The sequence below is a fragment of the Phalacrocorax carbo genome, chromosome 3 (assembly GCF_963921805.1).
Source record: "Phalacrocorax carbo chromosome 3, bPhaCar2.1, whole genome shotgun sequence".
Taxonomy (NCBI): Eukaryota; Metazoa; Chordata; class Aves; order Suliformes; family Phalacrocoracidae; genus Phalacrocorax; species Phalacrocorax carbo.
The window spans coordinates 37,246,127-37,258,510 of NC_087515.1; the positions used below are offsets into that span (position 1 = coordinate 37,246,127).

Consider the following 12,384-nt stretch of genomic DNA (forward strand, 5'->3'; position numbering starts at 1 on the left):
CAGTGATACCCTCAGAGCCCACCAGACTCTCACAAGGACCTGCTGGCCAGGAAAAATGTCTCCAGACCCAGGTGCCTGGAATGCTCTCCCCAGGCCTGAGTGAGCCCCCCCACCCCAGATGCACTCTGCGGACGTAGCTGCACATCCAGGCACACAAGGGACAGGAATCCATGGGAGCTGGGGTGACCTGCCTGCCGGCAGGGACACAGACATAAGGAGGCTGCAGGGCTCAGGTCTTTTATTGCAAAGAGGGAGGTATGAAAAAGGACAGTCACCCACTCTGGGACCCCCCGCCTGCAGCTGGCTGAGAGTGGTGACAGGCAAGGGGAGGCCCAGGCCTCGCTCTCCCAGCATGAGAACCCCGGCTCACGCAGCGGGGAGCAGGCTGCTGCCAAGCACCCAGCTGGAGGCAGGGCTAACAACAACAGCAGAGCTGGTGGCCCCCAGTGTCCCAATGCAGCACCCCCAGCCTGAGCCCTGGCTGGCCAGAGGGCAGCGCTGTGTGGGGAGCACTGATGGGGGAGCCCGACACAGGGCAGGGCTGCCTGGCCCCAGCCAGACACAGCGTGCAGCAGGCAAATTTGGCCACCTCCTCCTCCTTCGCTCTGCTGCCTGTCTCACTTGGTGGGGTGCTGAGGTTGCAAACTGCTCTGCAGCCTTACAGAGGCTGCTACAGGGGCCCTCGCCATGTGGCCCTCGGGGACCGGAGCAGCTTCACGCAGGGAGGGAGGGAGGTGAGCAGGGTCATTGCCCTCTGTCCAGGCGGGGAGCTCAGCAGCCAGCCTCAGGTTTGCAGGTACAGCCAGGCGTGGCAGTGCCCAGGCTGTGGCTCCTGCTGGCTTGTCACGTGTTGTCCTGGGCCAGCTCCTCAGGGCAGGCAGGCTGGTCCCGGGACTTGTGCAGCCCTGGGGAGGGCTGGGCCTGGGCATTGTGGTGCCGGTGCCGCTGGTACTGCACAAACGTACAGACCTTCAGCCCAATGGCCAGCATGTTCTTGCCCATGAAGATGCTGGAGACCCGGGCGTCCCTGAAGAAGATCATGTTGCTGCCTCGGATGAAGATGGTAGTGATGTTGACAGTGAGCATGCTCAGCATGGGGTACAGCATCATCCGGTGTGGCATGATGCCAATCCCTTGCATGCTGATCTCACAGAGGGACACGCAAGGGAGGACCAGGAGCAAGATGTAGCAGTAGAAGAACATGATGCCCTCAGCCCAGAGTGGCAGCCCCTTCTTCTGGGGCTCCCACAGGTTGGCCTGGATGTCCAGCACATCCAGCATGTCCACAATGACCCAGAAGAGGCGGTTGCGGAGATCTTCTTTCTTCTTGAATGTCCTGACATACTCCATGTGCTCCGTGGCCACCAATAACACGTAGAGGGCTGGGATGCAGATGGAGAGCAACAAGGTCAGTGCTTTGCGGGCTATGAGATCCAGGCTTTTCCGGTCAGCTTTATAGTTCTGGTATACAAAGTAGACTTTGATCTCCAGAACGAAGACGTACAGGAACCAGAGAATCATGGCGTAGCCCCGCTTAGCTGTCTTTACCTCTGCTCCGACCCAGATGGCCACGTAGCGGAGCACCAGCAGGAAGCACACGTCACCCACTGCCACCATGACACAGATGCCCAGCTTCCTGGAGCCCTGGCTCTGCTCGACCAAGTAGGCATCCATGAGGATGAGGCTGGTCATGATGAGCACAGTGGAGAGGCACACATGGGGCTTGCTGACAGGTGGTGGGGGAACCATCCTGCATGGAGGAACAAGCAGGACCATCAGGGAGTTGCTGGGATCCTCGATCCCCACCCTTGGGCCCCCTTCTGCCCCACCTCTCCCCAACAACTGTGGATGGCTGGAAGAGGGTGGAGGGCATTCATAGACTCTTCTCCCACCCTACATGCCTGGTTTGTTCCAAACCCACAGACTCCTAGCTGAAGTGGTCCTGAGGTGCCTGGCCAGGCCATCCTGGTGGCACATGCTGGCTGAAACCCAGCTCCTAGGCTGCCCATGGGGATATCATGGGGCAGGCTGGACAGCCTTCAAGTGCTCAGGGTGCTACTGCCTCTTCCAGTAGCTCATCATGCTGGTTAGTCTATGCCACTGTGACGGGCACATGCCGTATTTTCCGTGGGATTTCCCAGGCAGTGGCACTGGTTATATTCTCCCCCACCCAGGCACACAAGACCATATCTGTGCTTTTAACCCAAGCATGTCCTTAGCTGCTATCATCTAGGACTGCTCGCTTTTTAGTCTCCTTTATTTTCATGCACAGCATGAGACGAAGGATTATTTTTAGCCTGGCTGTCCTGTGGGGTGGGAGGGAAGCGATTGGCCCAACATCTTCAGTTTTTTTCAGCCTCACGCTCCCCAAGAGCTCTGCCTACAGCTGCTTGCCCAGGCCTACCCTGCCCCAGCACAATTACTGAAAGCAAGGAAAAGCAGCACCAGCCCACAGCTCCAGGACACAAGGAGCTCTGCCACAGGCCCTCAATCAGCTCGATGCTCAGTTTTCCCAGGCTGGGGCAGAGCAAAGCACAGTCACCAAAAAGCACCCTGCCTGCCTTGGATGGCACTGGGGCTGTCAGGCTCCCTCCCCTGGGCCAAGCACAGCTGCAGGCAGCTGCTGCCAGAGATGGGGGAGGACGGAGCTGGGGCCTCACTGGGCACGGCTCGGCAGCTGCTCTGGAGGGGAGCCAGCCCCCCAGCTGAAATGAGGATGAAGCTGGACTGCTGACTGTGTGGCACAGTGCTGCACAATGGCTGCCCATGCAGAGCCCGCTCCGCCACACCTGGGCCATGCAGGGGCCCTGGGACACCATCCTGATCACCCAGCGGGCAGCGCAAGGGTGGCACTTGGCCATGGAGCAAGCGCGTGGGAGCACGTCGGAGGCCGTGTGGTTAACGGTCACCCCTGTGCACTGATGCTCCCGGTGCTGACACCGATGGCACAGGACCCTGGGCACAAGCTACCTGAACTCTGGCTTTTTGGCCAAGGGAGCAGCTGTCCTGCGCAGTCGTGCGGCCCCGGGCCCAGAAGCATCCTGGCACATTGAGGGAGGCAGTGAAGCAAGCCTAAGCCTGCCAGACACAGGTGCGCCTAGGGGAGAGATCAGAGGCTGGCGGGCATAGGGCAATCCGTGGATGTGGCACATCTGGAGTGGCACATCTGGAGCATGCTATAGGGTTGGGGTCTCTCCCACCTTTCACCCCACAGCCTCGCCAAGCCTTTGGGGGAGCCAGAGACAGCACAGGCCCCTGCCCAGCAGGCTGCCCCGCTCCCCACGCCCGCCCCGGGGCCGGAGCGGGGCCACGCACGGCGCCTCCCGCCTCAGCAAAGCCCGGCCCACGGCGGGCTGCGACCCCTCGGGGTGCCCGGGCACACGGGCGCCCCCGGCCCCGCGGCCCCGAGCCCCCACCCGCCGAGGGGCAGCAGCCGGCCGGGCCTGCCAGTGGCCCGGGGCGTCGAGAGAGGGCGGGAGGGGAGGCGCTGCCCGCCGGCCCTGGGGGGCCCCACTTACCTCGGCGGCGGGGAGGGGGGCCCGGCGGCGGCCCCGGGCCCGGCGCGGCATCGCCCGGCGCGCCCCGGCGGCGGTTCTGCGGCGGCGGCCGTGGCGCTTGGCCCCTCCCGGCGGGCGGGCGGGGACTGCGGCGGCCCCCGCCTCACCGGAGCGCCCAGCACCGCCCGCCGCGCCCTCCTGCTCCGGTCCCGCCGCCGCCGCCCCGCGTTCCTCCGCCCGGGCACCCTCCCGCCCCATCACCTTCTCCCCTGGGGCCACATCCCGCACCCCCGGCATCCAGCCACCCTCCTGTCCTACGACGTTCTCCTGCCCTGGCCCCCACACACCCAGACGCACCGGGCCACAGGGGGGCCCTGCCGCAGCCCACGGGAGGCCCCAGGATAACCTGGGGGCGCCCCGAGAAGCCGGGACTGGCAAGGGTCCTTCCTGACCACCGGCTGCGCGCCGGGAGGGACCGGGACTCGCTGGTGGTGCAGGCAGGGGAACCCGCGCACCTTCGTGACCGGGCACCCAGCCGCGCCGTCTGCGGGGTCCTGGGGAGCTCCAGCTCTAGCTCTGCAGGACACTGGTGGAGCTGGGCTGGGCACGGCTGGGGGCTCGCAGGCAGATAAACCAGGCCAACGAAGGCCTTACCCTGATGGACATCCCTCTCTGCAAATGCTCTTCTGTCAGCCTGAGTGGCTTACTGCATTTAACCCTGAGCTTGTTTCTAATTGATTTAGGTCTTAGCTACAATGGGAAGGTTTTCCAGTATATTTCCACTCTGCCTTTGAAGTGCTTATTGTAAGGAGATGTATTTTGGAAGATGGGGAGGCACTTGGATCGCTGAAGACGGGCTAAGAGCAAAACCAGGCATAGACCTGAGTGAGAGGATAAGTGCCAGTCATAGTCACTGAGTTCCAGAAGTGCAGCGCACCTCACCTCCTGCTGACAGAGTGGCCTTAAGTCCCGTGCTCTGGCTAATGTCCTGGGGGCATCCTGGGTGGCACCCGGAACATAGGAATCCCACCTGTAGTGTCCATGGTAAATGGACACATTGAACCAGCACCCAGGCTCAGCTCATGCGTCCTGCAGTTTTTGCAGGCAGGGTCTGTTTGAAGGGAGAAGAGCTCTGGGTTAGAAAAGTGCAACAAGGTAAAGAGTTTTGTTGTGGAATCATTATCCTAGTCCAGGAAAAAACAGCCATCTCCAGAAGGGCTGAAAGAGCAGGGAAACAAAGCAGCCAAGGCAACCTGCCTCCAAAAAGGAAAGGAGACCTTCCAACTGAGGCTGAGTGGAGAGTACTGTGAGGCATGAGCAGGGAAGCTGACACAAAACCAAAACATAGATCTTTCCTTCTAGACGCATAAGCACCATCTCTCACTCAGTATCTGGGCAGTCTCCTGCAGGCTGTAGGGAAGAGCTAAGTGTCTCTGCCACAGAGGCACCTGGGGAGTGATCACTGAGGTACCCCCACCACAGAGGTAGGAGAGAGGGTCTGGAGGCAGCTACCAAGCAGTGGGACTAAAGACAAGATGATTCATGCCTGGGCTGGAATCATAAAACCCCTGAGTCTTCACTGGAGGTTCGGACAGGAGGTGACAGCATTCGCGTGGGAAGCAGAAAAGAGCTGCTTTAATGAGGCACATAAAAATAAGCCATGAGAGCAAAAGCAGATACTTATGTGCTTCTCTAAAACATGCTGCTGGAATCGGGGTGCCAGAGTTCGCATATGGATGCAGCTGTGATCAGAGACAAAATAAAAGGAGACCTAAGAGGAGTACACCAGGGTTCCTAGGCAGAGAGCTGCTTCCTGGCTGTTGCTGGCTACAGACCTGGGGAGAAAAGCACCTTCAGCTTAGCCCTGTGCTTCCTAGGACACCTGCACCCCACTGTGCCTACTGAAGAGTCCCTCTGGGGCTGTGACTGCAACACACTCAAAGGCTGTTGGGAGAGAGCCAGAGAAATCCATCTGTGGTGTTGAATATCCTCAAAGGCGAACTGCAGGAAGCAGGGGAAGTTTGTCAGCAAGGAATGGCAAGCAGTGGCTGTGATGGGGAAAGACTGGCAGTGGCCTGGGACCATGTCAACAGCATCCTGGCTTGTATTAGGAACAGTGTGGCCAGCAGGACTAAGGAAGTGATTGTGCCCCTGTATTTGGCACTGGTGAGGCCACACCTCAAATACTGAGTTCAGTTTTGGGCCCCTCAGTGTAAGAAGGACATTGCGTTGCTGGAGGGTGTCCAGAGAATGGGCAATGAAGCTGATGAAGGGTCTGGAGCAGGTCTTATGAGGAGTGGCTGAGGGGTCTGGGGTTGTTTAGCCTGGAGAAGAGGAGGCTGAAGAAGGCAGCCTTATTGCTCTCTACAACTACCTGAAAGGAGGTTGTAGTGAGATGGGTGTTGGTCTTTTCTCCCAAGTTACTAGCAATAGGACAAGAGGCCTCAAGCTGTATCAGGGGAGGTTTGGATTAGATATTAGGAAAAGTGTCTTCACTGAAAGAGTGGTCAGGCATTGGAACAGGCTGTCCAGAGAGGTGGTGGAGTCACCGTCCCTGGAGGTGTTCAAAAACCATGTAGACGTGGCACTTCAGGGCATGGTTTAGGAGGCATAGTGGTGTTGGGTTGACGGTTGGACTTGATGATCCTAGAGGTCTTTTCCAACCTTAATGATTCTATGCTAAGAGCTTCAACTGCTCAAAAAAAGCCTTATGGCCCCTAGAGCCTGGCCACAGAGTGGGGGGAGAGATGTGGCTGGAACTGATGGGCATCCTTCAGGAAGGCAATTTAAAAAAACAAACAGGGAACAGCTTCTGAGTGAAGGATCACAGCATGCTGAAGGGTTTTAAGGAACCCTGTTCTTTAATGTTCTTGAATCAGTTGAAGACTTTAACATCACAAAAAGGCCTAACATGAGCAAGGTGCTGGAAGGTGACATCATAGTGGAGAAACAAGGGATTGGATATGCCAAGTGGGAAAACAAAGAAACTAACGTACAGAGCAAATCCATTTGTCAAAATACAGAATGGAGAGGATGGAGCTAAGCGATGGTGACAATGTCCTTTGGGGTGTGGGCTGGGCTTCTGAGAAAATGGTGTCTATTGAAAAACCTTAATTTTAAACACAGCCACATGCAGCATCACGCACCTGATGGGACAGAGAGTGGGTGCTGGCAGCAGCTCAGAGAAGGAGTGAAAGGACCACCATGGAAAACAGTGTGAGAAGGGTACTTGGTGCAAAGCTGTTGCAGTGCACACACTGGACCGCTTGATGCACCCAGAGGGGAAGGCAGGAGCTGGTAACGCATGCGGTTCTGCCAGCTTGGGCTCAAAAGGATTTTGAAAATTGAGGCTTGTGGCATTGAGTCTGTAGCACACAAATCCTGGAGGCGCTGCAGGGCAGGGAGCCACCCCAGCCCTTCACAAGGTGAGGTACCTGAGTGGCGGAGCAGGGACCAGCAGCCCAAGCACCGGTGATGTGGCACTTTCCCCGCGGCCCCGGCGGGATGCGGGAACAGCCGGCGGAACGGCTGTTGGTGGCACGACCACTGGGGGTCAGTGCAGACCTACGCAGCATGCTTAGGACAAAGCCACCCCCGGCTCCTTGTCAGGGGAGGGGTGTGTTATCGGCAGCATCTGCCTGTCCCACCCAGGCCCCGGGGCCAGAGTCCCCCCCTCCGAACATCCCCACGCACCCTCCAGCCCCAGCCGCAGGCAGAGCACCCGCAGCTCCTCTCAGCCCCACGTTGCCCAGGGCACAGCCAAACGCACCTGCGCTGGGCCTGGGGCCCAAGAACAGCACCCTTTCCCACCGCTCCTGCTGGGGCTGCTGGCAGGGGCCTGCAGGTTGTGGTCGCAAGGGAGAAAACATGGCTTTGCAGCACAAAAGATGCTCTTACAGCTAAAACCAGGGTGGTTTGAGAGGGACATCTGTATTGAAGAGAAATGCTCTACTCCTGAGCAGCTGCAGTGTCTTGCTGGATCTCAACCTTCTTCAGGGTGCATAGGCTAAGGTGACACATGGATGGCTCTTCCAGGAGCAGCATAGTTGAGAGAAGTGCTGGTCCAAAGGGATCAGGTGCCCTCTGTGGGTTTGACCAATATATGGGGGCACACTGCAGTGCCTTGTCTGCCAAGGACAAAGATGCCGGCTGCTACAAGGTCTCTAAACAGAGTTGAAGTGCTGGGGAGAAGCTGTGGGCATGGTCCATTTGGACAGCAGTGACATACAAAGAAAAAAAAGGGGTTTTCTGGAGGCATATTTCAAGCTGGTTGCCTGGACGCTAAAGAGCAAGGGCTCCTTGGGCACTTCCCCTGATGTGCTCGAAGATCACATCGACAGTGAAGTAAATCTCAGCTGGTGCTTGGCACCCAGAAAGGTCTCAGCCTAAGAGGAGGTGGGGAAGCAGCTGAATGAGATGATGACTCTACCAGGCTCTGTTTAAGCTGAAAGATAACCAGGCTTTGGTACCTACAATGAAAAACACAGGAAAATTTTGATCCCAAAGACAGAAAAGCCACTGTGTGTGGAAGAGCACAGTCCTGGGCAGTTCATGCTGTAGGCACAAAGTCAATATAACATGAAGATAGGAAAAAAAAAATGAAGAGCAGGCTGTGTAGCCAAGCCCCCAGATAAATAAGGGACATTGAAACAGCCTGAGAACAAATGCATAAATTCATCTGTAGAAAAGCCAGAAGGCCAAAACAAACAAGTGAGCTGCACTAAGGACAGAAGTACTCAAAAGGAACAGGCTGCAGGGAGAGAGCCAGAGAAATCCACCTCAGTGACATTGAACATCCCTTTGGGGTAAATGCAGGAAAAGGATGAACCTCCTCAGCAAGAAACTGCAGGTGGTAGCTGTGATGGGGAAAGGCCGTTTGTGACCTGGGGACCATGCTGAGAGCTTCAACAGCTCTGAAAAAGCATCACAGGCTGTAGAGCATGGCACAAACACAGGGTAGAGCAGAGGTGGCTGGAGGTGATTGGCATCCTCCAGGAGGGCAGGGGAGAAGCAGCCCTCCCAGGCCAGAGGAGTGGCGTATGAGAGCTGCAGGACTGCCAGTCCCTGGGGGCTGCCTGGAAGGCTATGTTCAGGGGCTTTCACTTCACCAGGCTGCCTTAGGTGGAGCAGAGAGGTACCTGTGGCCTCCTGGAAGTGAGCGGGCACCCCTGAAAGCCTGGAGTACTCAATGCTATTAAAGTACCACAGAAATAGTTGGGAATGGTGACTAGGACTGGAAGGCAAAGGGATGAAAGCAAACAGCTGGGTGGGCACAGCGATGGGTTTTCCAGGGACAAATCAAGCCCCCTGATCTAACAGGGCCCTCTGGAGCTGTCAGCTGCTTTTGGGGAAGGGCAATGATGATACCCTGCTGAGATCAAACCACAATGGGTAGAACGCTGAGATAAGGCCAGGCCAGCATGACCATCACGTGACTCTCTCCCACTGCAAAACAAGGTTTAAACATTCATCTGCAGAGTGCTATGAAAATGCAGCTCATCCTTGATCCAGCTGGACTGCCACAAAAGCCTCTGCTAAGATCCCTTAGCAAATGCTCTTAAAGAACCAAGGCTGTCAGGGATGAAAGGAAATGTCCTTTCATGCATTAACGACTTGCTTAAAGGAAGGAAAAATACATTGAAGCAGCAAACAAGCTGTTTTGCAAGCAAGACAGGAGGTCTGGGCAACTCTGTGCTGGGATCTGTGCTGTTCATCAGATGCAGGAAAAGGGGCAGAGAGCAAGGTGGAAAAGTTTGATGATAGTTTAGATTATTCATCTAGTCAGAGTGAAAGCTGATGCAAATACCTGCATATTACTGAGAGACATAAAGCTTAGTAGCAGGTGGAATGTAGAACTGACAAATGCAAGTAAAAAGAAAGGTCCAAGGGACAGGCTATAAATTAGACATCAGCATTCAGGAAAGTGACCCTCAAATGCTTACTGACAACATTCTGAAAACACCAGCACTGTGCTCAAGATCCACAGTAGAAACTGGGAATGGTTTATACTGCTTTGCAAATTTGTGCTGCTCCCAATTCTCAAATCCTAATCCCTCCGCCGACACGAGCCTCATTTTACAGTTTGCCTGGAATATAACACTTCATCAATGGAAAACACTGTCACTGCTGAGTGTATTGAACTGCTCAGATCCTGGCATGGTCCCTGCAGAAGCTGGGGGCTTCTCTTTATTTTGTGGCTTGGCCATTATTGACGCAGTCACTTCTTTCACATAGCTTTAAGCAAGAAGCACCGCAGCTCCTGGTTCATCTCTGCCTCCTTTCGGGACCCCTCAAACCAGCACAACCCTGTTCTGATGATTTGGTACTGTTCCTTTTCTATTTTTTCCAGAGGCAGTGCCGTTTCAGGCAGATCCTCTGCTAAAGCCCTGCTAAAGGTGAGTTCCAGCAGGGGATCATTCCCGCCTTCTGCTAGAAGAGTAGCACGGTGACGCTGTGCCGCAGGCCCCCCGCCCCACAGGGGCTCTGGTGGGTCCCGGGGACTCTGAGGAAAGAGCCCGTTTTAGCGCTCAGCTTCCTCCTGCAAGGATCGTCTTGCTTTTACCTTCAGCCCGCCAGGCCCAAGGGTCTTTATCCCCACCCCGTTCCGTCGCCCTGAGGACTGTTTCCTCCCCACGTCCAGCCGCGGCCGGGCTCTAAACCGGCCCCCAGGGACCCTCCCCCGCCGCAACCGCCCCGGGGACCGGCTAGGACACCCCCCACCCCTCCCGGCCGCGGCGGGGGGAAAGCAGCCGCACGCGGGTCCCCGCTGCCATGGCAACCCCACCCGCGGGCCACCGAGCGAACACGCACCCAACCGCGCCCCTCAACAAGCTCGCGGGGGCTGAGGCCGCCGCGCCTTAAAAGGCTCGCCACCACGCCCCCCCGCCCCAGCCGGAGCACCGACGCTGTTCCCATTGGCTGGACCCACCCCGGCTGTCGCGTCCTTTCCCCTCTTGGATTGGTGTCTGGTCGCTCCGGTCTCCTCCTTCTCGGTTCTCATTGGCTGGTTGCCAAAGTCGCCATCCTCGCCCCGTCCCCGCTTCGATTGGCTCGCCTCCCTCCTCAGACCGCGCCTTAGCTGCGCTCTGATTGGTCACAGGCCTCCCCCCGCCGCGCCCTGCCGCGCTCCGGTTGGCGGTAGCGGGCGGCCGGGGCCTGCCCCGCCGCGCGAGCGAGCGGGCGGGCGCGCGCTGAGGCGGAGGCCAGCGCTGAGGCGAGGGTCTCGGGCCGCCCCCCAACGCCAGTGTCGGCGGCGGCGGGATGGCGGCGGCGGCGGCGGCGGCGGCCGGCGCGTTGGGCTCGGGCCCCGCCGCGGGACCCCCGGCGGTGGCCGGTGGGGCGGCGGCGGCGGCGATGGCGGTGGCCGGCCCCGGGCCGGTCCCGGTGCCCATGAACCTATTCGCGACATGGGAGATCGACCGTTCGGCGCCGAGCTGCGTGCCCAGGTGAGCCGCGCCGCCCAGGGCCTTGGTGGGGGCCGCCCCGCTCCGCTCCGGGGGCCTTGGCGAGCCCGGGGCCGGTTGAGGCCAGGCATGGCACGGGCGGGGTGTGGGGGGGGAGCGGTCCCCGACGCCCCCTCCCGCGCCCCCGGAGTTGGCGGCCCTGCAGCATCCCTGCCTCACCGGGCCGAGCCGAGCTGTGCCTGGGGCAGCGCCCCCTCGGTGGAGGCCGGGCCTTGCCCCCGCCCGAGGCTGGATGCGTCGCAGACGCTGCCGCGACCGCCCGTTCCCCCAGTCTGCCTCCCGGTGTGCTTCCAGCGGGAGAAGCAGCAGCACCGGGGGCCGGTGGGGCTGGGTGTGCCAGCACCGGATCACGGCTGCGTTGACTCCATGTTGCGGCTCTGGCTCTTGTCTGCCGTGATGGTCACGGAAGGTCTTGGTGGGGTCTGTCATCGCGGCCACGCTGCCTCTGAAAGCTGCCTCTTTGCCCCTGAAGTGATTTATGGTCTCCTAAAGCCAGGTAGTGGCCACCAGCGTCCGTGGGCCCGCAGGGTTAGCTGTGTCACCTGCTGCACTTCAGAGCATAGGAAACAGTGAAAAGGATTTGCTGTGCCGAACTCACAGTTGCATCTCTGACAGAGCTGGAAGACAAGCTCAGTGGTGTAAGCGTCATTGCTGACTCTATGGTTAAGGGTATGTCCAGGCTGGACGCGCTTATGGGAAGAATGCAAAGACCTGTCTTGGAGCCAGGAAGTGCCGAGTGTATTAATGAGTTGGGTGCCTTTTGGCCCACTCATCTTATCAGGCATTGACCAGGAGGTCTTCTCACGAGACTTAACGGGCAGACTCAGGAAGTCACTCTGGATCCACATATCTCTGGGCTGTGGTACATTGTCTGTCTGCAAGTGATGTATTCATGTGCTGCACAAAAACTAAATGTGTCAAATTCAAGAGGGGAAAAATAATTGTTCCTGTAGGGCAGGAGAACACCAGCCTTTGTGAAAGGGCTTTGGAAGGTGGATGTATTTGTAGGGAGAAACTTGGTGACTGAGTGGCTGGATGGATTGGAGTAGAAATGTTCCAAAATATGTCAAGCTAGTAGAGAAAGCCTGTGTGACTGTGGTGCCTAAGTAGGTCCTGGGCTGAGTGGGCAGCAATTGGGAAGGAGTTTGCAATGGGTGTCTATGAAAAGCCAGTGCACCTTTTGGTGACACATGCTGAGGCTGTTGCGTGGAGCAGGAAGCAGTGATTGTTCTATAGCTTTAAAGTGACTTGAGGTGTTGTTTATCTGTGGGTGGGTTACTCCCAAGTTGGAATTTGGAGAGCAGGGCAGAATTACCAGGTTGACTTCCTGCAGAAAGAAGAGAATGGGCAATGAAGCTGGTGAAGGGTCTGGAGAACAAGTCTTATGAGGAGTGGCTGAGGGAGCTGGGATTGTTTGGTCTGGA

At 57.9% G+C, this 12,384-nt stretch overlaps 2 protein-coding genes across 2 annotated transcripts in view; one reads left to right on the plus strand and one right to left on the minus strand.

Annotated features, from left to right (window-relative positions):
* Positions 1-221: 221 nt before the first annotated feature.
* Positions 222-3,040, minus strand: LOC104041121 (transmembrane protein 121). The gene is given in 3 exon segments (XM_064448609.1): positions 222-1,750; positions 2,971-3,002; positions 3,005-3,040. Coding segments are annotated over 3 exon segments (975 nt in total). The 3' UTR covers positions 222-843.
* Positions 3,041-10,655: 7,615 nt separating this feature from the next.
* The window catches only part of LOC104045558 (phosphofurin acidic cluster sorting protein 1-like), a 69,796-nt gene continuing 68,067 nt past the window's right edge, over positions 10,656-12,384 (plus strand). The window contains exon 1 of the mRNA XM_064446555.1: positions 10,656-10,942. Coding sequence (XP_064302625.1) covers positions 10,758-10,942 — 185 coding nt within the window. The 5' untranslated portion in view covers positions 10,656-10,757. The remainder of the gene's footprint in view (positions 10,943-12,384) is intronic.